This window comes from Pezoporus occidentalis, unplaced genomic scaffold (genome assembly GCF_034315485.1).
Source record: "Pezoporus occidentalis ecotype Australia unplaced genomic scaffold, CSIRO_AGI_Poc_V1 ctg140, whole genome shotgun sequence".
Lineage (NCBI taxonomy): Eukaryota > Metazoa > Chordata > Aves > Psittaciformes > Psittacidae > Pezoporus > Pezoporus occidentalis.
In genome coordinates this window covers 213200-228927 of record NW_026913210.1, presented here as the reverse complement: position 1 = coordinate 228927, position 15728 = coordinate 213200, and the positions used below count along the sequence as shown (strand labels likewise).

Sequence of the window (15728 nt, the reverse complement as noted above, 5' to 3'; positions counted from 1 at the left end):
TAGAGTAGCATCTTTTCCCTCTTCCTTTGACCTTTGTTATTTTTCTGTTTATGTCTTCTACAGGTTTTGGTTTCTTCTGTGTTTGGAAGTCCTTAACTAAACTGGGGATGGTGCAGGAGGGAATGTACCATGGAATAGCACCATACACCATGGTGGGCAATGGAGAGTTAATATTTTAACTTCAAAGGTTTTCTTAGCTTAAGCCCTAAAGGTGTTAACAGTTTTGCTCTATGTGAATTATAAACGCCATATTAAAATTTTCAGGAAGATCCTATTGCAAGTATCGTGAAAGCCATGGAAGTTTATTCTTTGAATTTGCAACAGAATAAATACTGGCATATTTCTGGCCTTGCTCAAAAGCTTAAAGAGTTACTAGCAATACGTACTTCCGTGAGGCTTTAAATAACAATCTCCTTAGCAAACATGGCTGAATTTGGCAATTAAAGATGGTAATATGTCTTTGGTGCATTTTTAAAGAGTGTACCAGCAGTGGACACACAGTTTTGGCACAGGGCTTCTTGAAACAAGAAGACAAGAATGAGTCAAAATAGTTCCTCAGTCCGAAGATGACAGACAATAAAGAGACCTGGGGAGAAATCAGAACATTCAGATTTCTATGTACTTCAGGAGAGCTGCATGCTGGGCAGAGACCGGCAGGAAAGGCAGGAGGCAGGCAGGGCAAAGGGGAGGCAAGGGACGGGGTCGTCGGACTCCCTCCCCTAGACCCCGGGTACAGAAGGGTGCGTCGGGGGCTGCCGGGGCGGCGGGCGCATCCGCCCCAGCCCCTCCGGGGCCAGCCTGGATCTCGCCGTTATACGGCTTCTGCCTCAGCCGGGAGGAAGCGGCAGGGCCCGGGGGATTCCCCCCCACCCGATGCCGCCCCACTGCCCGCCCCCGGTGCGGCGGGCCGCGCACCCTCCCCTTCCTCCCCCTTCCCGGCACGGGACCCTTTAAGAGGAGGGGGCAGCGGCTGGAGGGCTTGGCCAGGGGACGGGGCCGCTCCTGCGAGGGCTCTGGTGTTGGGTCTACCGTCAAAAAAAAAAAAAAAAAAAAAAAAAAAAAAGGGGGGGGGGGGGAGGGAAAAAAATAAAAAGAATAAAAAGGGCCAAAGAAGGAGAATACGAATAAAAATAGAGGGAAAGAAAAAGGGAAGTGTGGGTAGAGACGAAGGGGAAAAAAATAATAGAAGAAGGAAACTTGTGCCAAGTGTGAGAGAGCGGGGATGGTACGCCGCGGCTGGCTCTGCCTGCTGCCGGGCTCCCTCCTCCTGCTGGCCACAGCGCGCCAGAGCCGCGGCCCCGCCGCCTGCCCGCTCCGAGGAAAGGTAAGAGCTGGCGCGGCGGGGCTCTGCCGCCGTCCGCACCGCACCGGGCTGCGGAGCCGGCAGCGCGAGAGCTGCCTGTGTGTCTGTTGGGGGGGGGGTCCGGATCTGTACCGGGGAGCACGGCGGTCTCTTTCCCTTGGGGGGCGGCTCTGCCCGGTGTGCGGCGGGAGCGGAACTGGGCGGGACGGGCCAGGACGGGTGGTGTCTCGGGGCTGGGCACCAGGTGGGGCGATCACCGCTGGGCCCTGACAGAGGGGGAAGACCCTGGGGTGACCCGCAGCGAAACCCTTTGCTTCGCCCTGCTGGACGAGCTACGCCGCTTCGCAGCGGCACGGGCTTTCCCGGACTGACTTGCTGCCAGCATCCCTCGCTGGAGGTAGGGCAAGGCTATACCCCCTTACCTTGCTGCTGAACGCAGGCGTGATGCAGCAGGCTTGGACCAATAAATGGTCGTGCCCCTGAAGTGGAAGGACAGTTCTAAGTTGTGTTAGGTTTCGCTCTTCCTCTGACTTGAGCAGCCTGACTGTACTAACCAGGAGCAGTGTGGGCTGACCTGGCTCTGAAGGGTGATAAGCACAGCTGAGGTTCCCTGTTGCAGGTTAGGCGTGATGTTCTGGCCAGTGTGGAGCTTGCGAGTAGGGTGTCATTTCCATTAAAAATCAGGCATTGGTTAAAAAACAGTTCTAGTTGAAGTTTCAGAGGAATTTACTTTGTTCTGATGCATTCTGTTAGCGTTAACATACCATGTGTGCAGTCTGTTGGCATCTGCTTGGACCTGGAAGCAGCCTGACCGGAGGTGCTGTGCACCTGAGAGGCTCCTGGGACATATGTCTCACCATTTATGTTCATCTCCTGCCCCAGGCAGGGTTACCTCCTCCAGCACATCTGTTAAGAAGTGGAGACCTGCTTCACTGGGAAGATGCCAAAGCACAGTAGCCTCACTGCAGGGTAGGTGTGAGAAAGCTTTGCAACTATGAAGGTCTCTTCTGTGACATTTCTTTCACCTGCACATGCATCTTCTGGTCTAGGGACCTTGCTGCCTCCAGCTGAGCATGGTGCTCCCCATGCAGAAGGCTGAGTTATTTCTCAGGAATTTAGGGCACTGCCAATTTAACCTTATGCCAAGCTATGTATGTGCCTCACTGGAGGTGTCTGCCTTAGCTTGGCTTAGACAGAGCTTAACTCTGCTGTGGGGGATGGTGCCTTACCAATTTGCTTCTGCCTGGAGCTAGACTGTGAACTGGATTTATAGGTGGCCAGCCGTCACACTGCCATAAAGCCAGGTCAAGCCTCTGGAGTGAGGGCACTCTTCCCCTTGAGGGCATGAAGTGTGAAAGGTGTGGGCTGGTGCAAATTAATTGCAAGGAGCTAGTGAGACCAAGAAGGAAGGGAACAGCCCCTGACAGCCTGAGCAGCAGAGGTCCTTGCAGAAATGGGTAGTTCACCAATTTGGTGGGACACACAGGGAGTTTCCCTCAAGAGCTATTGACTGGACTTCTGCCAGTTACCAGCAAATCTGGAGGTGAAATGTGTTAATGGTATCTCATTATCTGCTGATTACTCTGTCATTAAAATGGGAGACCACCTGTAGTTTTGGCATTGGCAGGCTGTTTCCTAGGATCATTAGGACGCTGGTGGTAAGAGGTAGAGGAATGGCCATGTCTGCCTTATTTGCAAAGATGTTGGGTGCATCATTATTAATATTTACACCAACCTCTTGGAAAGAATATTCCTTCTTGTCCCTGCATTATCAGGGAAGGATTTTTGTTGTTTTTTATCTTAATTCTTTATGGTATCTCTTATGTCTCTAGATTACCTTTCTTCTTTTTGTCAGATTGCCTAAAGCTTCTGTCATGAAAGAAATATGTGCATCAGTGCCTGCGAGAGAGAAGCTGCTATTTTAAGGAATGATCATACAGTTCTTCAGAGGGCTTTCTCATCATCACTCCAAATTATAGTTAAAGCTGCAACCAATAATATGTCCCATCATATTTTTTTAATAGATATATAGGAAGAAAGGAAGGCTTTAAAAACAGTTAATCTAAAATAAACCATGCTGAAATCCTTTGGGTTATATTCCATTTGCTAAGTAATGTGGTCTGGTGATGCTGTCGTTTTGTTTAATGTTGGAGTGTACTGGTAAATTTAAAGCCAGAATCCAGGGATTCACAGCTGAATGTTTGTGTTTGTAGCTGGTTAGTGTTTTATGATGCATTGTTTCTGATGGGGGGACAATCGATTTCAATAGCTACCTTTCCCCATACACGCACTTTGGCAGAGCAAGTGATCTGTCTACTCCAAACCCTTGGCCTTTTAGTTAAAGGGTTTATTTTTATTTTTTCCTTCTGGCAAACGGAGAGTGAATGCGTGTTCTTTTGATAGTTGTAGCCAGTGCAGTATTTATCTCCAGGCCAGTTCTGCTTGCAGTCTTAAGCTGAGTTTGAGAATGCCAGTAATGCAAGTGGGCAAAACCTCAAGAGAATGATTATTAAAAATGTGCCTAGCATTTCTGTGTGCATTACAGTAGATGCATGAGGCACTTTACGTGGCAAGTAAAAGCACAATCTTTGCCTGAATTAGGTATAAATGAACATGACAAGATACAATGCCAAGATAGATAAGAAGGAGGGAGAAAGCCATATAGGGAAGGTTATAGGGCTGCCTGCTTCGCTGAAATACTTCATGCCATGTGCTCTGCTTCTGTAGCAAGCAAAAAAAAAAAAAAGGAAAAAAAAGAAAAATCAGGATAATATTGCGGACCAAGAAATAATCCAATCCTGATCTGATATGAGGTTTGGGAGATGTGGGTGTGGGGCTGAAAGACACTGTGGTGTCCTGAAAGACACTGAATCCATACAGGGCACCTGCCTGTACAGTGAGTTACATACTTTGTGCTGGACGATGTATAGTCTACATAGATGAGACTGACAGACAACGGGAGGAAGCAAAAGTGATGTAGAAGGAAGCTGAGCAGGTGTAGGTTTCCCATGTCTGGAGTTCACATCCAGTTGCTCAGGTTTTGGACAGCAGTTTTCCTTCCTCTCTGAGACTTTGTACCCAATATCACCACAACCTGCCTTCATCAATATGTTTGTTTTTAAACTTCCATGGTTTTCTTCCAGGTGGTCAGAGCACTGCCACTAGTTGCATTCTTTGTTCCTTCTGGTTTTTGCTGCAATATTTTCTGCATGATTACCGTAATTTTACTCTTGACAGTCAGTATGTCATTTGGCCCAATTTGAGCTTGTTTCTTGGAAGAAAGATGGTGCTTTTTCTGATCCTCTTTGGCAACACTCTTCCAGCAGAATCATTACTGCCTCACATGAAATGATGCATGATATCTGACAAACGCAGTGGTATTTGTGTATTTGAAGACTACAAGTTGCATCCTATGGCTGGATCTATAAATCATTCTGGAAAAACAATCTGCTATAGGTAGTTAAAATGAACAGAAACGGAGAGTTGTGGGGTTGATTTTTTTTTTTTTTTTTTTTTTTTTTGTTTCTTTGCTTGTTTGGGTTAATTTATTTTATTTTTAAATAAATCTATTGGAAAGATAATGAAACTACCTCTCAGTTAGAGCCTGTGTTTTGGTGAAGCAGGTAGAAGGAAGGCAGAAAGTCATGGGAGTCTCCAGTGGCACCAGTGCCATCAGGTATGTGATTAGAGAGCAGGTGTTAGGATATGAGCTCTGGTTTCAGCTACTGATCTGCAATACATCACTTTACTCTCGAGGTCTTCAGGACTTTTTTGTTCTTGTCTAGACCCTTCCTCAACTCCCAAGGAAAAACCCTTGATGTGCATCATGTTTTTTGATGATTTTGGCAGTGCCTGACTCTATTGTCCCATCATTTTGGGAAAGCATTGTCTGGTCTTTTGTGTCCCCATTGCATCTCCTGGCAGGCAGTGGTGTTTGGGTTGGGAAGGGAGGCTTCCCAGTCTCACAGTAGGGAGTAAATCCCATAGGTCCCGGTGCATTGTTTCAGTAACAGTGTCAGCCTGAGCAGCTTCTTTTCCTTCTCCCTCATTTCCCTGCTGGCTGAGGCAAAGCCTTTCTCCTTTTTTATTTCAGACTGTTTTTTGGCTGGGTTGATATCCTTAATCAGTTCACAGCCAGCTCTCTGTCACTTGGGGTGATGAGGCTGGGAAGAAGACACTGTGCCACAGTGCTGAGCGTCCAGAAGTACCTTGATCTGGCACTATGTAGTGGGAGGTTAAACTTGAGGCACAAAGGAGGGCTGGTACGGCTAGCATGACATGGCCCCAGGTCTTGGTATGGCAGCAAACTGGGAGATTTGTGTTCTCTTGCGTGACTGCCACTCTTACTGAGGCTGCCCCTCCATTTTTTTCCTGTTGCTCCTAGTTTTTCCCATCATGAATAATGCAGTGAGTATCACCTGTAAATGACCTGTAAACAATGGAGACAGAAATACTAAACTTAAGTGTATATATATATATATATATATATATATATGTGAACCTGACTTTTTGTTGTTACGCTACTGAAAGTGAAATTCCTGGAGCAATACAACCCAGCTCTCTTAAGCCTCCAGACATCACTTTGGCTGTAATTTACACTAGTTTTAAAGCACCCCTTCCTGGTGTAACAGCTGTATATAAGGATCCTACTGCAAAGAAAAATTAGGTTGTAGCATCTTTATCTACTGCATGCGCTCGGAGAAGTGAGGTGAGAGAGGTGCTGCCAGTGGCGGCGTGTACTGCAGAGCTGAACAAGCCTCAGCACTGCCCCTGTGCTATCTCACACCCACCTAGAACATTGTTTAACAGATTCCCTTTTACGGTTTTGGGGAGAAATTATAGCCTTGATTTTCCCTCTCTGAAGCTGCAGTGAAACATACATGAGTGCCAGGAGGTGACAAGAGATAAGACAGTGCCAGAAGGTACAGCAGGGAAAGAACAGACCTGCTCAGGCACACCAAGGGCTTTTCCTCATCCCCCCTACACAAAGCAGTAGCAGGCTGTTTACAGGGGTCTGCCATGGAGGTAAAGCAGTGTTGGAACCCCAGTTTCTGCCTCTTGAGGGAAAAAGAGATGTCAAAGGAGTGTGAGGCGCTAGCATGTCCCAGACAGCTGTAAATGGTGGTAAACTGAGGCCTGTTGTCTGATCCCCTCATGCTGGCTGCAAGTAATTCTGAGAAGGGAGGTCTGAATGGCACTTGGGGTGGGTTGCCAAGCTCATGACTGCGCCTGTTGGTGTGGAAGCATCAGCAAGAGTGCCCAGCTGCTCTGTTTTGTAAGGTCTCAGTCTCCAGGACTGTGTGAGAAGTTTTGCTAGGTCTCATCCTGCTTCCCCTGCCTGTGCTGCAGGCTCTTTAAAGGGAGACTTTATTTACTCTGTGCCTGGTGGCGTGTGTGATTTACTCAGTGGTACTACTAATAGCTGGCAGTATTACTCTGCTTTCAGTATCCAATTGTGAAAGCTGGGGGAATTTAAAAACCAAATAAAAAGTAAGGGTACAATGCCAAGAGCCTTACTAACTTGCCTGTGTGCAGTAGTCAGGAGCAGTGCTGATGATCCACATTAAAGACTAGTACCATTCATCTAGTCTTGAGCCTTCTGGCTAGGTTTATTCAGGAGCTGACTTGAAGTTTTAAGCTGACCGGTGACCACTTGTTGCTTACAAATCCTTGCAGTTGTGGTTTTGTTGTGCACTGCCTCATACATGATCAGACTTGTGAAAAGTGAAGGAGGGCTGACCTCCCGACCTAGTGCCTGTCCCAGGTGTCTTGTCTTTTTGCTTGCCTATGGATAGCAAGCGACACTTCTGCTCCTTCCTCCTGGAAGCTGACTGACCACTACTTCAGTTCATTTCTTACCAGGCAGTGTGTCTCCATTTTATCCTTCCAGCTAATGACAGGAGTGAGCCCTGTCTCATTTCCCTCTTTGTGTATTCATTTCCAGTGCTCTTGCTGGGTCTGTGTCAGATTCATACTCATCTTTTGCCCTGTATTTTTTTTACGTTTGGGTGCTGCATCATGTTTGTTCTCCCTTCTTCCCATGGTCTTCAGGAGAGTTTTTATGGTCTGTTGTTCAGAAGTGCATTCCAGGGCTGTCCTATAAGATCCAGAGGGGTAGCATGGTGTTATCAAGGCTTGAAGTATCCTTCAGGCACTCAATTCATCTGAAGAGCCCTTTAGAGTATACTTGGTTTGTTGGTCTGTGCTGGTAAGCTGGACTTGTGGTAGCACTTTGCTGAAGTGCTGCCTGATCTTGGCCTGGGTTTGATGTAGAGAGCTGCTGGAGGAGGTTGTCTGGGATGAGCCATTGCAGAGCAGTCTTTTAAGATTAACCTTTCTGACCTTGGGTCTTTAGTATCAGAAATTTATAGACAGTGTGCTTCCAATAAATTCCTCCAAGCAGCCTGTTCTGCTTTTGGCAGTTGGGCAGGCTTGGATCAGCACGCATGCATGCTTAGCCTCAAAGCTGAGGTTAGAGTTATCTTCTGGCTAAAGGCTGACCAGATGTTTTGAGTGCATCAGGAAGCCTGTCCTCTTACTTAGATGTGCAAAGGCTACCCTTTCCTGTCTGTGCAGACAGAACAGTTTACGTTCATCACTCCAGTGAGGACCACAGCACCAGAGGGGTGCATGCTGTAGGTGATAGAGGTCATGCCTGCTGCTGGTTTAAAATGACTTGGCAGGATGCAAGCAGGATCCATTTTGCCCTGTCTGCCCTCCTGCCATGTGGGATTGCTTAGGGTTTCACCACAGCCCTGTACTCTGGTAATCTTGGGGATGTTGTGAGGCACATCTTGCAGTGGAATAAATTTGAGGTCTAATTCTGACTTTGTGATGGTTGTGGTTTTTGAAATATTTAAAAAGCTAATTTAAAGAAAGAAGCTTTTTCCTCCTCTGTGTTTGTAAGAGTATGCCCTGAAACCACAGGCTGTGTCTGGCCTATAGAATTTTTTTCCCTTATTTTCCAAGGTATTGCATATGCTTCTCTGCTCCTTAAGAGAGTGGAGAACTGGGCTGTGATGGGTCTTGACTGTCTGCCTGTCTGCCATGTGCTGCATCCCTGTACAACTGTATTTCTGCTCCAGCAAGTCTGCCTGCCAGCTGTGTTTTGTGTTACATTTTTTTGGTTTCTTCCTCAGAGTGGAAAGTTCTCCTGAGATGCTGTAGCACCCTCTGACTAAATGTCACAGCCATTTCTTTGATTAAAGGTTCTTGCTATGCTGAGGTGAAAGACATCAAGGCGAAGGTGATTGAAACCCTGCTGTCCTGCTCTGCTTCAGCAATGTGATATCAGCTTCTGATGTCAATAAATGGTGGAAGTTTGATAAGCCTCTTGCCTGGAGCGTGGCCTGCTTGAGCTGTGCTCTGCTGCTGGTTTTGGGCAGATATTCAGGTGATGAGCTGTGGTGGTGTGGCTGTTGAGAAGACCCAGTGTTACCTTTGAGGAGGAGAAAGCCAAGGCTAGCCTTATTGTGTTTTTAATTGATGAAAATTGAATTTCGACCTCTGGGAAAAGGGTGGTCAAAGAGGACTCTGTGTGAGCAAAAGCACTTCAGGAAAAGTCCATGTCAGCAAGCTGCTGAGCCAGGTGACCTGTTGGCTTGGCAACATGTTTTCCTTAAGGCCTGTTCTACAGTGGTCCTGTATAAACATCTGTACTCAGCTGTGTCTCCCTCTCCCCTAGCAAAGTGAGCTGAATTCCTTCTTGTGGACCATCAAGAGAGATCCCCCGTCTTACTTCTTTGGCACCATCCATGTCCCATACACACGTGTCTGGGATTTCATCCCAGAGAACTCCAAGGTGGCCTTCCAGCAGAGCCACATTGTGTACTTCGAGCTGGACCTCACTGACCCCTACACCATCTCAGCTCTCACCAGCTGCCAGCTCCTGCCGCAGGGGGAGAACCTCCAGGACGTGCTGCCCCGTGATATCTACCACCGGCTCAAGCGGCACCTGGAGTATGTCAAGCTCATGATACCGTCCTGGATGAGCCCAGACCAGCGGGGCAAAGGACTGTACGCAGATTACCTCTTCAATGCCATTGCTGGCAACTGGGAGCGGAAAAGGCCGGTGTGGGTGATGCTGATGGTGAACTCTCTGACGGAGGTGGACATCAAGTCACGAGGTGTGCCTGTCCTGGATCTCTACCTGGCCCAGGAAGCAGAGCGGCTGAGGAAGCAAACGGGTGCTGTGGAGAGAGTGGAGGAGCAGTGCCACCCTCTCAATGGGCTGAACTTCTCCCAGGTGAGATGGAGTGGTGTGCAGGGTGCCAGCCTGGCTGCTGGGGTGGATGTCACAGCAGCGAGAGCACGGGCTGGGGCGTGGGGTAAGTGTGCTCTACCCAGACACTCGTGTTTGCTCCATGCAACCCATGCCTTTGCCTGTGCCCTCAGGATAGTTTCCTAGGTGTAGGAGCTAAGGGCATGTCCTGAATTCATTTAGACCTGGCCTGGGAAGACCCCTGTCCTCTTTCTTAGCAAGATCCGCCCTAAGAGGCACTGAACCTTTGCATATCTGTTCTCTGACCCTGGCTCAGATGCCCTGTAGGAGCCTAGGGCAGGTTGGGCCTCTGTGTCTAAACTGACTTCTGTAATAGCTAGGTGAGAATAATAGCTAAGTAAGGTGTGATCACTTGTGGGAAGCAGAGTCACTGTGGAGTACAAAAAGCTGAGAAGTAAGCACTGGGGGCATCCTCTGCACTGGGAAAAGTGGGGTTTTGTTTTGGTGTTTGTTTTTTTTGTTGGTTTTGGTGTTGTTTTGGGGAGGTTTGTTTCGTTTTTGTTTGTTTCTTTGAAGTCAGGCTTTTTTTGGGGGGGTGGGTTTTTTTGGTGGTTTTTGGTTTTTGGTTTTGTTTTTTTCTTTGTGTGTTTTTTTGTTTTGTTTTGTTTTGTTTGTTTGGGTTTTTTGGGGGTGGGAGAAGGGTTTTGGGTTTTTGGGTTTTGTTTGTTTTTTTTCTGTTTTCCTTCCTTTGAGACCAGGCGAGGGTCAGCACAGCTTCCTGCAGGGACCTCCACAGGCTAGTGCAGTCCCTTTTGCAAGTGCCTTTGTGTTTGCAGGCAAATTGAGTTTAGCACCATTGTTCATGCAGTGTCACACCAGGCAAGTAGAACAGCCTATGTGTTGTCCACGTGTTGGATGGGGTGGTCCTCTCTGAACTAAATACACCAGAGAGAAGCATCTGTTGCTGTGTCTGTCTGGTGGGACCGCAACCAGGCACAAGGTTGTTCTCTGGCCTGGGGTACCTCTTCTGCAGGCTGGTGCTAGTTTGGGAAGAGGAAGTGGTGTTTGCTTAGGAATAGGTGAGACCTACTATTGCAGCATGGCTTGCTATCCAAAGGTGGGAGAAACTTTGGTTATGGGACATGGGAGTTTCAGCTGATGCCTGAACCTTTCCTCTGCATCCTGAAGCAGGGCCTGTACCTTAGTGCAGTTTCCCTTGCTAGAGGGGAAGGGGTGGAAGGGGCAGAAGCAGAGGTGCAGCCCAGCAAGAGCAGGGACAGTAGTTCAGAGCAGATGTCAGAAGTGCTTCCACCCCAGCCCAGTCTTGGTGGAGGAGCACACGGCGGGGAATAGAGCAGCAGTCCTTAAATGCAGGCAGTGCATCTGCACTCCTCTCTTCCCTTGTTTGGAGATGGACAGCTTTATTCACATCTCCAGTCTTTTGTGGAACTGTACTTTAAGTCTTTGTGCTGTTGCTGCTTGCTCACAGCCAACCTAGGAATGAGTTGGGAAGTCTCATCTCTTCTACCTCTTATCTGGTTGAGATGTTATTAACATTATTGCATGTATTTTTTCTTCTGCTGACCCTACTCTTCTGGTTTAGTATGATAGAAACCAGGGGATACGGGAGGGTTTGGATGTGCTTTCTCCACTGTAAGCAAGTGGTAAGGAGGCTGAGAAATACAGGTTGCAAATTATGTCTCTGTTAAATTTATGCAGCTGTTGACACTTACTTTAGGCCTTCACAAGGCTTTCTTCAAAGAGGTGCTGTTGCTGTGCTGTTTTGCTGTTGGAATAAATACCTGCAAATGAGCCAGGAAGCTGCAGGAGGTGGGGGACACAGATATGCAACATCCAGAGTTGCCCAGCCTTGTGATACTTGTGAGAGCCCAGCTGAAGTTGTCGCGGTAACCAGAACTGCAGGAGAAACTTTGCCCTGGTCAGAAAAATCAGAGCCTGTGATTACCCCAAGGTGGGTGGAGATGTGCAAGTGCATCATGCGAAGTGCAGCTCCTCTTGCACGTGCTCATTTTCAGGGGATGGAGCACGCTGTGCCTTTTGGGAATAGGTCTGGACCTGTTACTGCACCACAGATTCGCGCCCTCACTACTAGATTTCTGACGCATGCAGCTTGAGGAAAAGGGAGAACCAGAGGCAGATAATTTTTATTTCTAAGCCAGTTTCATGATTGGTTCAGAACCTGACTTGTAAACTCTCATGGTTGGTAATTCTGTACATCTTTGATTGCAGAGCCTTCTTCTCAGTTTGCTTAGGCAGTTGAGTTAATTATGGGTTTAATATAAACCAAAGACACTGAAATAGTATCTTTGAAAATTATTTCCTTTGGTATTGTGCTGCTACCTGGGAACCCCCAGTATCAGACCACGTCTGTGTCTGCCTTTCAAGTGGGTGAACACACAGGGATAGCTTACAAACTTCTGCTGGGGAAAATCAGGATGCAAAACCATAAGGAATGGTATAATCCTGTGCAACAAATGGTTTGTGGTTTGGTTTACTTTTCTTTGTTCTTTTTTTTTTTTTTTTTCTTCCAGCACAGTGAAGGAAGTTTCTGCATAAGGTTTGCTCTTTCTTTCATCTATGATATAGTTGAACTACCTGGTGAGAAGGACTCCCAGGCTACCAACAAGCAATATGTTACTATTAGAAAGGTCCCTCTCTTAATCCATACTATAGGATAAAGCCTGGTTGGTGTGGGTCTGTTATTGCAGGTCAGTCTAGAACTTCATAATTGATTATGTCCATGGGGTTGCACAGAGCTCAGTAGCTGTGAAGTGTGAACAAACCCAAGCTAGAGAAGTCATTTTTCTTGCAAGGGGAGAGAGGAAAAAAAATTAAATAAACACCCCCCTCGCATACACTACCTATGTGATGTTCTTCTTCTTTGGCAGTATTTGTTCCAGTTTCCTTTTTTTAATCTTTTGGTTTATGACTCTCTTACTTTACCTGCCAAATCTCTTTGTTCTTGCTGGGCTTAAGCTGGCTATCTGCATAGACAGGCCATTAAAGTATAATGTCTATATGGTGTACACAACCTGTGAAGTGTTTTAATGCCTCCTCAGTCACCTTCTCTTGTTCCAAGGTCTATGCAGCTTTAGGGAATATGGAGAGATTAGGCTGTCTCAATGCCAAGGCCATGGTGTTTATTTTCCTGTTTCATGCTGTTTCTATCCTAATTTGTCTTAAAGACGTCTTTCCCCCACCCCACCTTCTCTGATGCCTCTCTTGTTGCAATGCCCTAAAAGGATGCAGACCTCATTCCTAGCATCATCTGGGCTTCCAGCAGATAAAAGTCTTTGTAGCTCTACACAATCTGCTGCTTCGGACTACCAACACTGGAGTCAGTCCCTCAGACCTCCCACCTGTTCCTTTCAAGTTGCGCATGTGCTTACACGTTTGCTGGATTGGAGGCACTAGTGCTTCAGCCTAAAGCCTGTGCAACTTTCCTGTTGGCTCCAGCTGTAATGTCACAAACATCAGTTTGGTATTGGCTCAGAAAATGAGCTAGCCTTGGCCAGTACTGTGCCATTTGCTTGTAAACAAGCTGTGCTTGATAGAAGACTCTACCTATTAGTTTGTGTTTTTTTTTTTTTTTTTTATTTGAGAATTGTTTTCTCCAGTGGCTTTCCTGCATCTAGACCTTTCCACAACTCTGTTCCTGCCTGAGTATCTGAATACATGGCTGCATCCTCAAAAGAAGTCTTCAAAGCTGCTTGGGTGATGAGCAGGGAGCCACTAAAGGCAGACTGCTCCTGAAATTCTGGCTCCAGCTCTGGGACTGGGCACTTGAAAGTCTTGTCTTTTGCATTTTTCAGCCACTTCCTCATACAGTAAGTTACAGATAGAAAATGAAGCAAGGGCTTCTAGGATTGCTCATTTTTCATTATTTAGGACATTAATTGTTCATGTTTCTACTCAAAGAGCAACCTCTGCAAGCAACAAAGCACTGAGAGATTTCTGCTTTTCTCTGAAGGGTTAGTTCCCAGCACTTCCAAGTTCTGGACCACTAACTACGACTGGACTCCTGCTTATCAAATACAACCATCGTGATGTAACAGCAACATCATTTTTCTTGCCCACTTCAGTGGAAAGGCCACCCTAGATAGCCCCTGGTAAAAACCTGTTATTTAGAAGCAGCCCACATCTGTGGGGAAAGTAGAAAGCCAAGACACCACTGCTATGTTATATGTGGAGGGAAGAGTTGGTTGATTTGGTTTTCGCCTTCTAAGGAAGACAGAAACAGCAGTGATGCCTTGAAATTAGGCCCACAAGATACGGTATGAAAATGGAAAGAATTGTGCTACTCCGCTTATTTCAAACAAAGGGCTTTTTTTCCTACATTGAGGTGATCAATTATGTTTCTTTTTAATTTTGGGGTTGATGAGGTCAGATCTGGGAGTGTTTGCATTCACAAAATCCTGGTTTGGGTTCACCTTTGACAATACCAGTAACAGAGAACCTCGGAGAAAAAAAGAGCAAGGAGAGGAACAGGGTGTGCACTCTGCAAGGAGTAGTTCAGATCCAAACCTGCAGCAAAGCAAAGAGCAGCTGCTTGATAAAAGAACTTACAGAGGAGCAGAGCAGTTACAGCTGAACAAGTTGGATGGGACACTAATTGCAGTGGACGGGACACTACTTGTGGTAACCTAATTGCATCTTCTGCCCTGAGGGTGTAACTTCAAGATGTATGTGTCACTAACAGCCCTTCCTCCTCAGATGATGGGAACATCAGGGTTTTCTGCACATGAACTGAAACAACTGAATTGATCTTATTTGCCTGTTTGGCTGCTGGAGTCTGTGACCCAAGTTTGGTTTTGTTTTCAGTTTGTATGTAGACATACCTGCAGCATCTGTGTCTAGACATCAGGGATAGAGAATGTGCTGGCTGGTGGGAACCAAAGTATTTAAGGCTTCATATTTCTACTGTCATAATTAGAGTTTAATTAAGATCTTATTACTGGCCAGGGGAGTTCAGTGTACTTCCCTCAGTGAGAGTAAAATGGGGATTCTGATCTGTCTTTTCATTCAGAGGGGTGCAGACTGTTTCAAACAGCCTGGACTCTGAGGTAGAGCTTTGAAATCCCAAACGACAGATTTTGCTGTGGCACCAGTTTGCATTGGTCACGTGCCATTGTAAGCTCCTTGCATTTGCAGTCTGCACGTCTATCAGCTAGGTGGATTTTTCCACCAAAAATGCCTTTTGCCTAGCACATATTAGAAGATGTCAGGTAGTAAACATGGCTTTGTTTCTCCTTGCAGCTCCCACAGATGGCCCCTTGCCTGTGTCTAGCTCCAGGTGTTACAGTGTGAGCATGCCAATATACCTTCCTCTTTTCCCAGCTAATGAGGGTTGGGTGATTAGTTGTGTACACTGCTCTGAGAGTGCTCCTGACTGAATTAGCCCACTGTCCTCTGGCAAGTCAGCACTAGGCTGGTGGGTTGTTGGCAGGCAGTGCCAAGTGTCTTTCCATGACACCTGAAGTCCTTTAGCTTTGGGGGAAGAGTACTGCTGCTGCAGAAGAGCACTGCCCTGTCATCAGGCTCAGGGGTCCTAGGCATCGGAGGCTGCTCAAAGGCAAAGGAGGAAGCTCTGGGCTGGATGCTTTTTGGAGCAACTCAACCAACAGTAAGGAGGATGGAGCAGGGAGGAGATATGGGCTTGTGTTGTTCAGCTGGTCAGGCAGTCGGGTGCCTCTATGGTAAGCTTTGTTCTATACATTCTCAGGTCATGTGCAGACTTACAGTGATCAATCAGGGTGGCTTGATGCTGTGTCTTTGCCTGATCCTAAGGGCTCACCACTTACTGGCCATTAAGGTCCACTGAACTGTAAGTGTGGGGCTGTAGTTGCCAGTTTTTCCCTTACGCAGCGATGTTGCAACCTGACTAGACGTCCTAAGGGCACATGCCTGCAGAGCTGTAGAAAACAACTTCCTTTCTGATCTAAGAATTGGACCGAAGTGCCGTCACCATCCCATACAGCAGCTGTAGGACTGTTCCTTTTTGGACCAGACTGGATTGCCAGGTCCATGGGGATCTCACTTGGCTCCTGCATCTGAGTGACAAGAGTTCCTGTCTTGTGGCAGTGTTTCTGAAGACTTTTAGTTTTCTTCAAGAAACCTGGACACATTCAAAAAGCAGGGCCCAGCTTCAGCTTTCAGCTGTTGGATTTTGTGAAGTTTTGTATT

General features: G+C 46.9%; 1 protein-coding gene across 3 annotated transcripts in view; it reads left to right on the top strand.

The window, feature by feature from the left end:
• The first annotated feature begins 1202 nt into the window (after positions 1–1202).
• Positions 1203–15728, top strand: part of LOC134159118 (metalloprotease TIKI1-like) — an 83283-nt gene continuing 68757 nt past the window's right edge. For all 3 annotated transcript variants that reach the window (XM_062609733.1, XM_062609732.1, XM_062609731.1), the window contains exons 1-2: positions 1203–1324; positions 8988–9548. In XM_062609733.1, coding sequence (XP_062465717.1) covers positions 1223–1324; positions 8988–9548 — 663 coding nt within the window. In that variant the 5' untranslated portion in view covers positions 1203–1222. The remainder of the gene's footprint in view (positions 1325–8987; positions 9549–15728) is intronic.